Source organism: Nothoprocta perdicaria, unplaced genomic scaffold, assembly GCF_003342845.1.
Source record: "Nothoprocta perdicaria isolate Ctin4 unplaced genomic scaffold, notPer1 scaffold_96, whole genome shotgun sequence".
Classification (NCBI taxonomy): Eukaryota; Metazoa; Chordata; class Aves; order Tinamiformes; family Tinamidae; genus Nothoprocta; species Nothoprocta perdicaria.
In genome coordinates this window covers 724,746-738,944 of record NW_020456265.1, presented here as the reverse complement: position 1 = coordinate 738,944, position 14,199 = coordinate 724,746, and the positions used below count along the sequence as shown (strand labels likewise).

Below are 14,199 nucleotides of genomic sequence, written 5' to 3'. Positions count from 1 at the left end.
CTGAAAAGCTACCATCTTTGTATGAGGATTGTTTTTCATTAAAGGTTTCCCTTTCCTTTCTTTTTCCACCTTGATAGCTGGCACGCAATGCTCAGCTTCACTCATACTATTTGCTGCAGCAAAGCTGTCTTCAGCCAGGGCGTTATCCGGGTTCTGGGGCAGGCCCTGAGGGTCTCTGCACGTCTGTGTTTCAGTTGGCGTAAAATTATCATCAGAGACATTTGCATCTGTAACTGCTGGTTCACTATAATCCTGATGAGCTGCGTGACCACCATAAACATAAGGTTGCTTGGCAAAATCTGAAGCGAGAGGCATCTGGAAAGGTTCTGGCAAAACTCCTTCATACTGATAACCCAGCGAAGTCTGAGGCAAAGATGCATCCAGATTTTTAGTATCAAGGCAGTCCAGTAAAGCATCTGAAAAGGAAGACTCATTTTCTATGGTATTCACAGCATCCAAAAAGGAAGGCTCGTTTTCGATGGTATTCATATTCTGACTATGGAAAAAATGCATTGATTCGTATGAAACAGGTARCGAATAGGCCAGATATTCGGGGATCTCGTAGCTTGTGTCTGATCTGTCAGTAGAGGATGAAACACGAGGCTGTTGAGTGTAGGACAGTGGCTTGAATTCCTTAGCAGTTGGATTCAACTGTATTTTGCTCCGAGATGAAGTTCCTTGAGTATCAGAGCATGTAGAGATTCCTGCTTCCTTATCCCCGCACTCATTTAGATGGGTAATTTCTTTAATCAGCGCTGCATGCCCTAGTAAGCCAATAACATTATCGATCATAACGAAGCGAAGGGAGCYCAGCAGAAAGGGCTTCAGACCACCTGCATCTTCAACAATTTTGCGAGCTTCTTCGGGGAAATCTTCGTATTCTCCAACTAATAACTTATCAGTAATTTCCATGGGACCATGCGCTTCCAAGATTTGAGAAAAATAGCTTTAAAAAGAATATATRTAAGTTGTTAATCAAAGTCTTTTAATTAAATTAATCAAAGCACCAACACAGGATAATTCAGTCAAACAGAAGCAAGAAGTATGGACATTAAACACATTCAGTGATCTCTAATGTAAAGCTGGTGACCTGTAAGTTGCTAATACACATAGATGTATATCAACATAACCATTAATAACATTTGTATTTAGGTATGTACTACCTTATATGCCTTAATTTTATCTTGACTAAGAGCAACTCCTGCGATCACCAGTAAAATAAATAAGGCAATTCCATCTTCAGRTGTCAGAAGCACCACCCTGCTTACAAATTCAGGACAAAACTCCACTTTTTATCCGACTGTTTTTCTATGTCACTTACATGCACATTCACAAATATAAATTCAAGGCCTTAGTTTCCATACACTGGTCTTAAAAGAAAATAATAACAACGCAGTTTTGGTAGTATTAGTCATTGCCAATTGTCAAGAACTGAAGAAGTTTTGTTCCCAACTACTACTGCCACTTCTTTCTGGAAATAACTCTCTAATTCCCTAATTGTCTAATGCCAAAGTACAGAATTTACATGGATATAAGCTAGAAAATTCAATCATTAACACAACTGAGCACAGCAACRTATACATACTCATATAAACTCTCACAGGTTGGATCCAGGTGAGTATCCAAAACRCTTTGGTAACTGTTACTATTTGAAACTTCACAGAGAGCCTCAAATTCCTCCATTTGAAGATAGTCTGGGATTACAAATGGTTCATAAGGATTCATAAAGTCTCTGCAACAGGTTAAAGAAAAAAAAAAAAGAGCATGTGAACAATTGCATATATATTTTTTTTCCCTGAGAAAGTAATCATGTTTTTCTAAAACACTCAAAACAACTCATGGTAACTATATAGTCCTCCAAAGACACCCCAACACCAAACTTTTCTAACAGCCAGAACAAACATTATCCCCCCAAACACTCAACCACTCAGATTGTTAGGAACGGATAATGAAAGACCAACTGCAGGAGCAAGGCGTCACCCTGCCCAGCCTTTCCCCCCACATCCAGGCCTGTCTTCTCACTTGGAGGGAGTTCAAGAGTTCAACTTGGGACAAATTTGGAGTCACACACACTGATACATGGGCTGCAGGAGATCCCAAATCGACCTTAGCATCCTCTTGAATTAGTTGAGAGAGCAAAGACCAGCTGTGACTGACAGAATCCATATCAATTTGTCAACCAATTTCTTCTTACAGTAAAATAGAAGAGGAGGAAAGGAAGGTCCTACTTGAAAGAACAGTTTTCAGTCTAAAAAATGCCCTGGGCTGCAGCCAGGTCACCTTGTGGTTGCCTCTTACAGCCTTTTTATAAAAGTTAATTACAAAATAAAACCCCTTACAGCCTGCCTGGAGGAACAGAAATAATGGCCCTCTACAAGTTTATATCAAATTCATATAAAACAAAACAAACAAACCCCCCGAGATGTGAACCCAGGCTTGGTGTTTCGAAGCTTTCATCTTCCCCATTACGCGCAAAGCACTTTGGAGTTTGGGCAACGAGGCAAACGTGCTCCGTGGTACTTACAAAGTATCTTCTTCTATAAATATATTTTCTTCTTCTAGTGGTGCTGTACTCACTCCACTGGACAATACTAAAACAGACTAAWGAAAAACAGATTATTAGTTTTTAAGCTCCCAGTAGTATGTATAAGATGATCTGCTCTAAAGCGCTTGAGTAACTTAGTTACCAGAATGATTTTCTCTAATATCACTGTGTTCARATTCCAGAAAATGAGCTGGAAAGCTCAACCAGGGAAGTTTAACTACCCATCCTGCAGTCCATCCCCAAAAGTTTATAAATAAATTACCAGATTCTTCTTCAGAACTTAGCCAGGATACAGGAATTGGGATATTYCGCCTAGCTTGTCCTTTTTACTGATTTAATCTCAACACTAAATGCATTGATTTTCCACCAAATGCAGATTAAATAATCACACATGCAAACACCCTATGGCTTCACTGTTGCTAACATTTCTGTTCRAGTTCTTTCCAGTGGGCTACAGATCAACTGTCTTTAAGAACCACTCCAGCTTTAGCAATTTTACTGCAAGTTCTCACTTACCCTCAGACCAGATTGTTTATGTCTCTTGTGTTCACAATTATAAGCATGGCATTTATTTATTTATCCTGTAACTTTAGGAAAATTTAGCTTTGTATATGTGCATCTTGGACAGGAATAGAAACCTCCCCATTGATGACCATAGTAAAGATCTTAACTTTTGAAATTCTATTAAAAACAAAACATGAAAAAAGGCTGGATACAGGGAGGGACAAACAGAAAGATTGCATTTGATGCTTTCAGTAAAGCAAGTTGTCCCTGAGGCAGGGCAAAAGACAGCATACATGCTAACTAGGATACTATTCCTTACTGAAATTTCCTTTACCGAAATAAAATTTTTCTGAGCATTAAATGGAATATTCTTCACTTCTTCAGTCCCTGACATACCCTTAGAAACTGCCAGCAAAGTCAGTTGAAGATACAATTTCAAATCGATTTTATCAGAGGTATAAGGACATATTTTGCTTTCTCAGGATGATTCCAAAAAGTTCATTTTCAAATTTATTGCTTGTCACTGACAAACAGGAGCATAAAATATTAACTGCTTAGAGCAGCAGAGTGGTAACTGCAGCGGTTCTGATTCTTCTTCTCCAGCTCTGCTGTCTGCACAGAAAGTTTGTCCTTCCCCCCCCCCCACACACACACTGCAAATAAAGATTAAAACAGGGGTTTAGTATGGAGATTTTTTGTGTGTGTGCAAAGACTGGGGGTATTTATACAGGATCAAAGCTGATACTATTTTTAAAAGACTTTCTTTTTAAATTAAAAACTTCTTCTACAGTGATACGTTCCTACTGTAACAAAACAATTACTATTGTACTAATTGGCTCTCTAATGTATTTTCTATTTCAGAGAAAACTACCTCAAAATTGAGTCTCCATAAATTATTTAGCCTCTACAATTATACAGTTCTAGTATCGTAGCAGTTCCAGTAAATAACGTATTTATAAGTAAGTGGCTAAAAATATTACTGACCCGTGACTCTTTTGGCTTTTTTTTTCTGTTTTTGTTTTTAACTTTGATACTGTTAGTCTGAAACAGAAAAAAAAAAAAACAAGTTAATAGTTTATCAGAACAAAGTTATGCTTCCAAAAGCAATGTGTAATTTAAAAATTTTACATCACAATTTGAAATTTTTGACTCTTGGGGGGAAAAAAACAGAGCAACATTTACAGGGTTAGAYATACATTTCTCCCACCTGCCCCTGTGGAAATACACAAACAGGAACAGAGTTTGCAAAATCTTATCTGTTCTGGTTTTCATCGTTCTCCTCCTTAAATATGCAGCACATTTAAAAGCAAAATATTCAGTTGTGGTTACATCTCTGCTCCTGGTCCTTACATGAAGCAGAAAGCGAGTCTGTCATCCCATAACGGGGCAGCTGTCACAGCACAGAGCGCAGCTCCAGGCAGGAAAGGAGAGGCCAACAGAACCTACTGCAAGTTTTGCTCAAATTTCTAGGGAGACAAGCAATGAAGGAACTAAAAATCCATCTTTGCCTTTTAAAAGGGCAGATTATAGGTTCACAGTTTTCTACCTACCAAAGGCCTCATTAATCATGAGGTTATTTTAGAAGTAGTAGTAGTAGCGATGGCTTTAATTTCATTCTTGCATTTCTTGGTCATGAAACTCAAGAGCAGCCAAGGATTTCACATTCTCTTGAGATATCAATTAATTAACTCTAAACATTTATTCTGTATATCAGAAGTACATGAGAAGTAAATCTTGGTTTTGTAGGGATCAGTTAATCTGGAAGCAAGAGTAATTTGGGAATTKTGAAGTGCTTCAAACACAAAATGAACCAAGATCTCATTACATACTTCTGCCAACTAAAGACCAACCTTATTAATGCTCAAGACCAAGAAGTGATTCAGAGTGCTGTAGTTTTTAAAAGTTATGGCTTCAATCTGAAAAATATCTATAAAAATTGTAGTGAGAAGGCAAAATGCTTGTGTCAAGCCCCTCAAATTTACTCTGCTTATTAGCAGAGCAAATTACTAATTCCTAGTCCTGCAATTCCACGACCTCTGTAAGTAAAGCTGCGTTGGGAGGAATCCTCACGTTGTTTTGCACTGTGGAACAGTACAAATTACGTCCATTCAAGAAAGCAATCGGCTTCAGTTCCAGTTGTTACGGGGATTATGCAGATAGGGCATCTAGCAAAAGTCTGCTTGCAAGTTGGGCACTTCTTTTTCCCTCCTCCAATGCTACTTGCAAAGTAGCATTTAACATCATATTTTTTAATCATATTTTTTTGCCTTTTATTAGCCACTTTTCACATTTAACCACAAGATGCTGGTTTATTATGGGGCTTATTTGCCCCATCTGAAGGAGCAGGTGCAGCCGGTCACAGCAGCCCCTCTGCTGCCACCGCAGCTCCCCCTCATCTTCCTCTTCCAGATCCTCAAGCTAAAACATATCCCGTTGCTTCTCTTTAGAGAAAACCCTACACAAATATTTCACAGAGGAAAGTTTAGAGAAAAAAGGAATGTAGTCTTCAAATACTTTAAGAGATGGGGAAAGGTGGTCCCAAAAGAGTAAGTCATAAATCTCGATCACATCTGAAGAGGATATAAAACAATATATGTTTCTGCTCACTCATTTTGGCACATTTTTGAAATGAAAACACTTTTTTTTTGAACTTATCCCAAAATGGACATTAAGTTAACTTACTGAAATATCTTCATTTTCCTGCTTCTTTAATATAATGGTAGGGTCACCTATTAAAAGAGTAACAAAGTCACTTTTTAAAACATAAACGATATTTTTTCATGTAACTTACAAYATTAAACTATGGAATGACTAATGATCATTATACAGCTCCATCATCAAACATGAGAGTCTTCTCAAGACTTAGAGAGCAGTTACTTAGACTGGGCTTATTTTGGCAGGTCAGTTTGTGTACCAGCCTTGGACAAACTTGGGAAACAAGCAGCAAAATGCAGCCTTTAAGAGGACATCTTGGTCCTTTGGACTACACTGTATTTTAAGCACTGAATGGAAAAGATTGTATGGATGAGGTGTTTAGAAACTGGCTGAGTTTCATCATTTTATGGAGCTCATCAAGAAGTGTAGTACAGCGGTCCCAGTAATGAAAAGATTTGCATATTTACCCATTTTATCAAAGAATTCATCTAAAGCTAGATGAAGAAATGGATATTTTTCTCTGTTATCTTCTAAAAGCCATATAAAACAACGGGCTTTTTCCAAAGGCGCTTGTAGGAAATAATCAAGGATTTCTTTGTCCTCAAAACTGGTCATCACATAGTCCAGTTTATTAGCGTATTTTTCATTCCAGAGCGCRGTTAAAATACTAAGATCAAGCTCTTTTAAAAAATGCCCATACTGAAGGAGAAAGGTCTTTGTAGCTTTCAAACCTAAAAAAGAAAAGAAAAAAAATCATTTAGTCCTCAGGACTCATTTAGTTCTTGAACTGTCATTTTCTTCAAGGAGAAACATTTTTTTTTTCCAAATACTAAATATAAGGTAACTAAAACAGATTATACAAAACCTATTCTATCTTGCAAAATTCCAACATAAGTTATCAGTGAGTTTACTTTTATTGAGCAATCAGTTCTGTAAAAGTAATTTAACTTGATTTTTCTGTAGTGTTGGCTTGCCATTTCCTATTGAATTTAGATGAAGATATATTTTTGAAGATATATTCATCTATATTTTGAATATAGATGAAAATACCTGAAGTTTGGGCAATTTGTTGTTGKTTTTTTTTGTTTGTTTGTTTTTGTTTTGAACTCCATTATGTTGCTTCTGTGTCCCCACAGAATTTATATATATTTCTTAAATTACAGACAACTAAATTTGCATGATAAAAAGTAAAAAAAGAAATAAAAGAGTCAAACAAATAAAAAAAGATAGCTTTGGTTTAGGAACTGAAGCTAAGCAGCAAGACTGCAGAGCAGATAGGTTTTCTTTTCCTTCATAAACTGCAGGATTACGAYGTGTCAAGTTCTTCTGCTGTCACTTTAACGGGGGACCTACCCAAACTGTTGAGATGTTTCATCCACTTGTGCAACTTGGGATCTACTTCTTCCAGTTCACTTAGCACATGAACAAAAAGCCTTGTTTTAACTTTGTTTTTTTCCTGAATTAAGTTATTGATGAGCTGTTCCATCACTTYGTGTGACGTGCTGGTCATTTTGGAATATGACATGTAATCCTCCCCACTGATGACACACCAGGAAAGCAATTCCTTTAATAGTYTGGAAACATCAAGAACAGCTGTTTTTATTTTCTCAGCATTCTGAATAATACACTGCAGGACTCTGTCACCAGCATACATGGACTGGACATGACCTGCAAGAGGACAGAAACAAGATTTCATGTCTTTTTAAAGTCGATATGCTTTAATTGTAGCAAAGGACAGATCATCTGGACAAAACTGCACTTTTTTCATATTTACCACAAACCCTGCTTGAAGAACACAACCAACTTGTTATCGAAATTATGCTTACCATTTTTAAACCTGCGTTTGGTCCATTTTGTGTGTGTTTTAGATAAGAAGCTGAGGGTTGTTTCCTTACCTCAACCCGCCAGCAACAGTAGCCTCAAGCAACTGGGTGTGCAGATTTCTGCACGTGGCCTGCACAGGGCCAGAGCCAGGGCAGAAGGAAACCTCAGCCCCATCCCGTTAGGGAGCCACGGGCCCCTTGACTTGCCACTCTTCAACTTCCTGCAATTTCTCCAGTAAGGAAATGGACTTTTCTTTATCTGATCTCTCTCTCTTTTTTTTTTCTTTTTTTTTTCCCTCCCCCACTACGCCCCCATGTTTAGGATACAAAACTTTATCTAAAAAGCACTTTTAAACAGGTAAGGTAAAAACTGAACCTCTGACTCAGTGCTTATATCAGTGCTTATATCAGTGCTTAATCAATGAAACAAGAACAGAAGTTTTCTTAAAGAACTTAAACAGCCATACACTAACAACATTTTTCAAAAATAATTTTGCTTTTATTCCGGTTCTATTCTTAAGTATAAATGCAAGCTTTTTTTTTACTTTTTTTTTTTTTTTTTTTTTTTTAAATCTCTTTTATGAAGGAATCACATGTATTTTTAGTAATCTGTTGGAATTTGATTTGGGCCATTCGGAACTCTATTCATGCTACCCCATAATACCTCTTAACAATAACCTGTATTTCCACATACCGCTGTGACCATTGCACTGTGATGGCTCACTTCCCCCTTGCTTTTCTTCTGTTTTCCTTTTAGCAGAATTCAGGGCCTCTTCTCGTGCACGTTTTCTTCGAAGTTTTTTTTCTTGTTTCATTTTCAACTTCCTAAGACTGATAAAAGCAATTAAGCAGTGAGCCTAATGACAGCCAAAACAGACACGCTGAGCTCCTCTGACAGAGCAGATTATTTTCTATTTCTTACAGTATTTATAAGCTTTTGACTATAAAATACAATGTTAATTTTCATTTTAAAGTTATTAAAAGACCACAATTTCATTAAAATTTAATAACAATCAAGTATACTACTATAAGAATAACTTACACAATCTTGCAGAAATCTCGCAAGAATCTTTTACTTCCACTACTAATTCCTGAATTAGGATCAAGTGCCTGAAACGTTGTCAAAAGTTTTTTTTTTAAGTCTACACCTTTGTATTTTGCACAAAATATTAATATTGAATTTGACTTTTTTGACTGAGGACATTTATATTCAAAGGATAGTAAAAATGCATTTTATTCCAACTAATTCAAGAGCCAAAACAACAACAGCTCTCCAAACTGCCTGCAGTAGTTTAGCAGTTCTTAACAATGAGCCTGTAATCCAAGCCTAAAGAAAAACTTTGTTTGCAATTTTATTCAACTTAGTTTTAAACGGTAGAGAGCTTACCTTGAACATTTTTGTTTAATACTCGCCCTGGGAGGCTTCTTAGTTCTTGAGATTTTTTGTTCAAACTGTCAACATAAGTAACATCACATTGATTAAATTTAAAACAGATTTTAAGTACATTTTTTTTTTCATATTATGAAGTATTGACATATTCATTCATGCCTAGGATAAAATAAAAGCAGCAGTACAAAACAGACAGCACAGCCTCGTAGGCTGGCAAAGCCTTAGGAAGGCTGCCTAACAGCAGCTTCCACTACCCCAGCTTGGACCACAGCAGCTCATCTCCATCGCAGAGAGGAAGGTTGCAAGAGGACAGTCAAGGCCAAGAAGAACCCGGRGGCCACTCTGCTTTACTGGTGGGCAGGAAGCAAGTTTTCAATCAGGTTTTTGTTTCACCCAAACTAACACTGCTCAAGGAAGAGGATCCCATCTTCCACTGACTCAGCAGAGAATAAAAGCACTGTCCTAAGACACCTGCTTAGCAAGGGTRGTTTGCTTCAATTTAAACAAGTTTCTTCCATATCATGCCTAATAAATATAAAATAARGCTGCAGTTCCCATCAATGAGAGCTCCCTTATGTAACTCTAAAGGAGCTCTAAGGTAACACCTATTCCGCCAAGCTAAAACAACAGTTAAAGTTTCTAAATAATATTCAGATTCTGTAATGAAGATAGCATATTACTTAGGAGTTTGTAGTTAAAGTGAAGACCAGAATGCATCTACTTCAATGAATAAATATTTTTAAAATGACATTCATATTTCTTACTAATATTTACTTACTTCACATTTTATCAGACCAGAAGAATTGAAAATAACTATTTTTGAAATAAGGCCTGTACAATCAGGAGTGAAACATAACTCTTGAAGAAAATCCTGTAGGAAAAAAAATGAATTACAAGAAAGAAAATACTTAATTCATACAAATTCTGTGTTCTTATAGAGGTTACAGTTACGTAATTTGAGGTGGCCCAGGTGTTTAACACTAGCATGGGCCTCASATCACACTGGATGAGAAGAGTAAGTCCTAGGAAACCGGGTAAGAACCACAAATCAGCTCCTGTATCTGTAGCATATAACCCTTATTCTGAAGGCTACAGAAAAGCCCTCTCCATCCAACTTTAGGTTCAAGAATCAGCATTATGAATATTAGTCTATCAGCTCATGAATGGAAATCTGGGGGAGAACATATTATATTAATATTCCCTGAATAGTGGCCGTCAAAACTGCCTTTTTAGGCGCACTGAGCATCAGACTATTGCTTCAACCAGAGCTTGGAAGAAATCAAACTTCCTTAAAGCATGGAATAAATGATGCAAGAAAAATGGGCCTCACAGAGAGGCCTTTCTTCTGCACAGAGCTGCAGCCTTTACGCACACCTGCAAATCAACACAACCTTGCAAGGCTCTCGACTTCCCTGCCTCTCCTCCCACCAAAAAGAAAAAGCAGCCACTTCAGTACAGGTAGAACATCAGGCTGGAGCTCTCCATGCATCACAAACCACTAAAATCCTTACTGGGATAAAGGGAGAATAAAACGGTTCCCTTGTGACACAGATCTTACCTTATCGTTCCTATCGCTGTATTTTGTAGTTTTCAGTTTCTTCCAGCAGCTGATATGAAACTCCACTTTGCACTGCTGACAGCAAGCAATACGTATAAAGCCCTAAAATCAGGAATTTAGAGTCTTTAAAAGGAACAGAAAACAGTGTACACTTTAAGAGAAAATATGTTGGAACTGTATTTTCCAGATAGCCCTCTATTAAGAAAGGGGACATAAAACACGGTAAGTTTTAATTTCTGAAAGTCTTTTAAACCAAAATTTACCTTAAAGCCTGGGTCTGTAAAAAATATTTGCACTTTGGAGTGGCCCTGGCATTGCTGGTAACGGCAAACGGCATCTGGTTCCGGAGGAAACCGGCACTCCTCAATATAATGCTTCAACCTCAACTAAGAAACACAACATGATAGAAGACAACTTGCACACAAAACAGAAAAGGATCAAACAGCTACTTAGAAACTTTTAGCACGCTATAGAGTAAAAGGGACATCATTTTTTGATCAGTAGACAACCAACACCAAGAAAATAAGTCTTGTCTAATGCAAGTTACAGAAGTTGGCCTTTTCATTGTGAAATTTAAAAAAAATGTTCAACTCTCATCAGATAAGTAAAAGGCAGAGCCATGTCACACACTGCATAACCTAGCAAGCTCTGCCGTGTCAAAAATGGAGGCAGCAGCTCACAAAGTAATTCCATGAAAGACCAGTAATGGGAAAACCCTTCAAATTGACAGTGATTTGATTATTAAAAAAAAATTATCAGCATGCAAGAGTGATGTGTCAGAATCCTCACTACATTTACCAGACCTATACAGATAATAGTGCTGTTTGATTTTAATATCATCTGTGTTATTTTCAACTTCACATTCTCATTTATTCTAATTTTGCTTGAATCTCTCTATTATTATATTGTATATAGTGTTCACATGGAGTTCAAATGTGATGACGTGCAACTGAGAAGTTAACCCCTAACAATTCCTTGTAAGAGCAGATTGAAACTATGCCATTACATGAAAATATCCAGGTGTAGACACTTAGATTTCCCTGCGCTGTTACTGGGTTGCCTTCCACTATATAACTTAGTGTCACACACATTTCAAAAAATGAAAAGAACAAAAGCAAAACTGCTGCATCCCTACGAGCCTTGGACTTGAGAACGTGCTAGACAGGGAGCAAGGCAACCTGTGGCTGTTCCACACTAAACACTCCTTTCTGCAGCCCCTTCACCCTCTTCGGTCTCGGTGGTGGTGGTGGGGACCCAAGGACTCACTACTGATCTTGGGCAAATGCACTCAAGTTTCAAAACATGCCTAGGAAGGCTCTGTTTAATAGAAAAGGATCTATTAATGTACCTGTAAATTCCCTGTCCGGGTCTCTTCAATGACCTTCGATGTTGTGGGCCACGTTAACACTCCAGGTACAATCTTGTGGTTAACCATCGTTTGTGATTTCATGAACTGATCCAGCGCATCTGCAAATCTGAAGTTTAACACGGGAACAAAAGGTTCAGAGCATAGATCAGTAACTTACATGTGACGTGCAAAATATTTCAGAAAATAAATCACCACAGATCCAAGGGAAAAAGAAATACCCACAACTGTAAGAATGTGTAGAAAGGAAATGAAAGAAGGTGTGGTTCATAAAGTTATTTAGTTAAGGAATATTCAGTAAAATAGAAACAACAAATAATAAGGAAAGTAACAAATGTAACACGCAGACATACAGCACAGCTGAGTGAGGATAACGGAGACTGCAKGGAAGACCAGAACTTCTCAGCTACTGACTGACGAGCCATTATTATTATTATTATGATTGATGAGAAACTATATCCATAGTTTCTTAACTTCCCGGGCACAGCCTCGAAGGAGCCCAGCCTGAGCTTTGCCATTGACAGAATGGGGAAAATTTGGTTACCATGAGGAGTATAGAACAGGAGCGGGCTTGTGGGACTAGGGAAAACTTACTATGGATCAAAGGGAAGGGTCAAAGGTAGAGAAAGGGAAGGAGCAGGGTGCACCTGGGAGGAAGCAGGGAGGGAGAACAAGAGGAGGGAGGGGGAATGCGGCTGCTGACAGGCTAGCAGGCTGGGGGTCAGCGCGCCCCACACCCAGCTGCCCYGGCCTGTCCTCCAATCCTCCCACATTCCTCCACGTCTCTATTCCCACGTGCGGGCGCTGCGTGGTTGATGGGCGAGTGTCACTGCTTGGGGACCCCCGAGCTGGGTGTCCGGGGGGGCAGATCTGCCTCGCGGGGCCGCGCGCTCGGCCCCGCTACGGCCACAGCCGCAAAGAGCAGCGGCGGCCGCGGCCGTGAGGCTCGCCGAGGGCAGGGGACGCCTCTGAATTCCCCCCGAACCTCTGCCTGGGGAYGGCGAGGCCCCTGGGCCTCCGAGGGCACCCCGGGGAGCGCAGCAGCCAGGAGGGAGGAATTCCCATGCCCTACAGTCTGCTGGAGTCAGTGGTTTGCATAACATCTCTAATGGTAACAAACGTAAAGCTGTAGTAAGTCAGTCTGATATATAAATTTAGTCCTTAATAAAGGACAATGAAAACAAGACCTCTGTGCCTTCTCAACTGCAGCTTTTGCATCAAATATTGAAGCCTTACATTATACTAACCTGTTTTGTCTGAGGTATACTCTTCCAATTCCATAGTAGGCCAAACAATCAAATCTTTCTGACTGGTACTGTTCAATTATTTTTTTGAACTGGTCTTCTGCTTTTATCAGTTCCTTCAAAATAAATTTAAGGCAAAATACATGACATTTACCCAAATATTTTTCATTTCATTTTCTCCCTCTCCTCCTYTTTTTCCTACTTCCAGAAAAGCAGTAAATTCAACACGCCCTATTTTAGGAACAGTAAAGTGCAATAAATAAATCTTACGCTCACATACAAAGGATTTCTTTTCTTTAAGGAAACTTTGGAGCTACCTAAAATAACAGACTGAGCTGTCATACACTCAATATTTTTTAAACAATACAGAAAAAGAAGTCTTCTATGCTAGTATTTTCCACAACCAAAAGCATTCTTTCCTTTTTTTTTTTTTTTTTTTTTTTTTTTAATATAGTTTTGATTGAAAGCAACATGGTTGTTCAATGACCTACCTCAGGCTGTCCTATGCCGAGAAGGGCAGTGGCGTGTCCATAGATGATTATAACATAATTAATAACACGAAGGTTCAGCAGCTGCAAAGAGAGTTGCACTGTAGTAGTGACACGCACAGAAACTCCCAGCCAGTAACTCCTACTATCTACTGTAAACTGATGGTCCTTATAGTAGAAATAAGAAAATATTACATCATTCTATTTATCACAGCCTGTAAATGGATCACGGTTATAAGAAGAATAAGAAGTGAAGGTTAACAAAGAAGGTTAACAAATTTGACTTTTTCTCATGGCCTTGTGATCATATGGCCACCCTGTGTATTTCAACATAACACATCCTGATTTTTTGCCTTTAGAAACGCTTTAACTGGGCCTTAAYGTTGACTTTATATAATGCAATGAGTCCCTGCTAGACTACAATACTCAGTTTCTCAACTTATATTCACAAGTGAGAGGATTCTACTAATAAAAAAACAAAGAAATCAATCAAGCTCATCTTCTTCTTATAAAGCAATCATGACAGTTACAGATGCATTGATGCATCAGTTACTTAGACAATTTATATAAGACTCATTCTTCGCACTGCAATAGCCCTTTCGGGAATGACAGCGCATGCACATACA

The 14,199-nt window shown here is 38.3% G+C and overlaps 1 protein-coding gene across 1 annotated transcript in view; it reads right to left on the bottom strand.

Moving 5' to 3' along the window:
* The window catches only part of TTC3 (tetratricopeptide repeat domain 3), a 48,132-nt gene that overhangs the window by 10,250 nt on the left and 23,683 nt on the right, over nucleotides 1-14,199 (bottom strand). The window contains exons 19-33 of the mRNA XM_026053022.1: nucleotides 13,577-13,657; nucleotides 13,089-13,201; nucleotides 11,824-11,950; nucleotides 10,739-10,861; nucleotides 10,476-10,577; nucleotides 9,696-9,788; nucleotides 8,915-8,979; nucleotides 8,222-8,358; nucleotides 7,058-7,372; nucleotides 6,172-6,435; nucleotides 5,732-5,778; nucleotides 4,034-4,090; nucleotides 2,525-2,601; nucleotides 1,586-1,732; nucleotides 1-946 (exon numbers count right to left, since the gene is read on the bottom strand). Coding sequence (XP_025908807.1) covers nucleotides 1-946; nucleotides 1,586-1,732; nucleotides 2,525-2,601; nucleotides 4,034-4,090; nucleotides 5,732-5,778; nucleotides 6,172-6,435; nucleotides 7,058-7,372; nucleotides 8,222-8,358; nucleotides 8,915-8,979; nucleotides 9,696-9,788; nucleotides 10,476-10,577; nucleotides 10,739-10,861; nucleotides 11,824-11,950; nucleotides 13,089-13,201; nucleotides 13,577-13,657 — 2,694 coding nt within the window. The remainder of the gene's footprint in view (nucleotides 947-1,585; nucleotides 1,733-2,524; nucleotides 2,602-4,033; nucleotides 4,091-5,731; nucleotides 5,779-6,171; nucleotides 6,436-7,057; nucleotides 7,373-8,221; nucleotides 8,359-8,914; nucleotides 8,980-9,695; nucleotides 9,789-10,475; nucleotides 10,578-10,738; nucleotides 10,862-11,823; nucleotides 11,951-13,088; nucleotides 13,202-13,576; nucleotides 13,658-14,199) is intronic.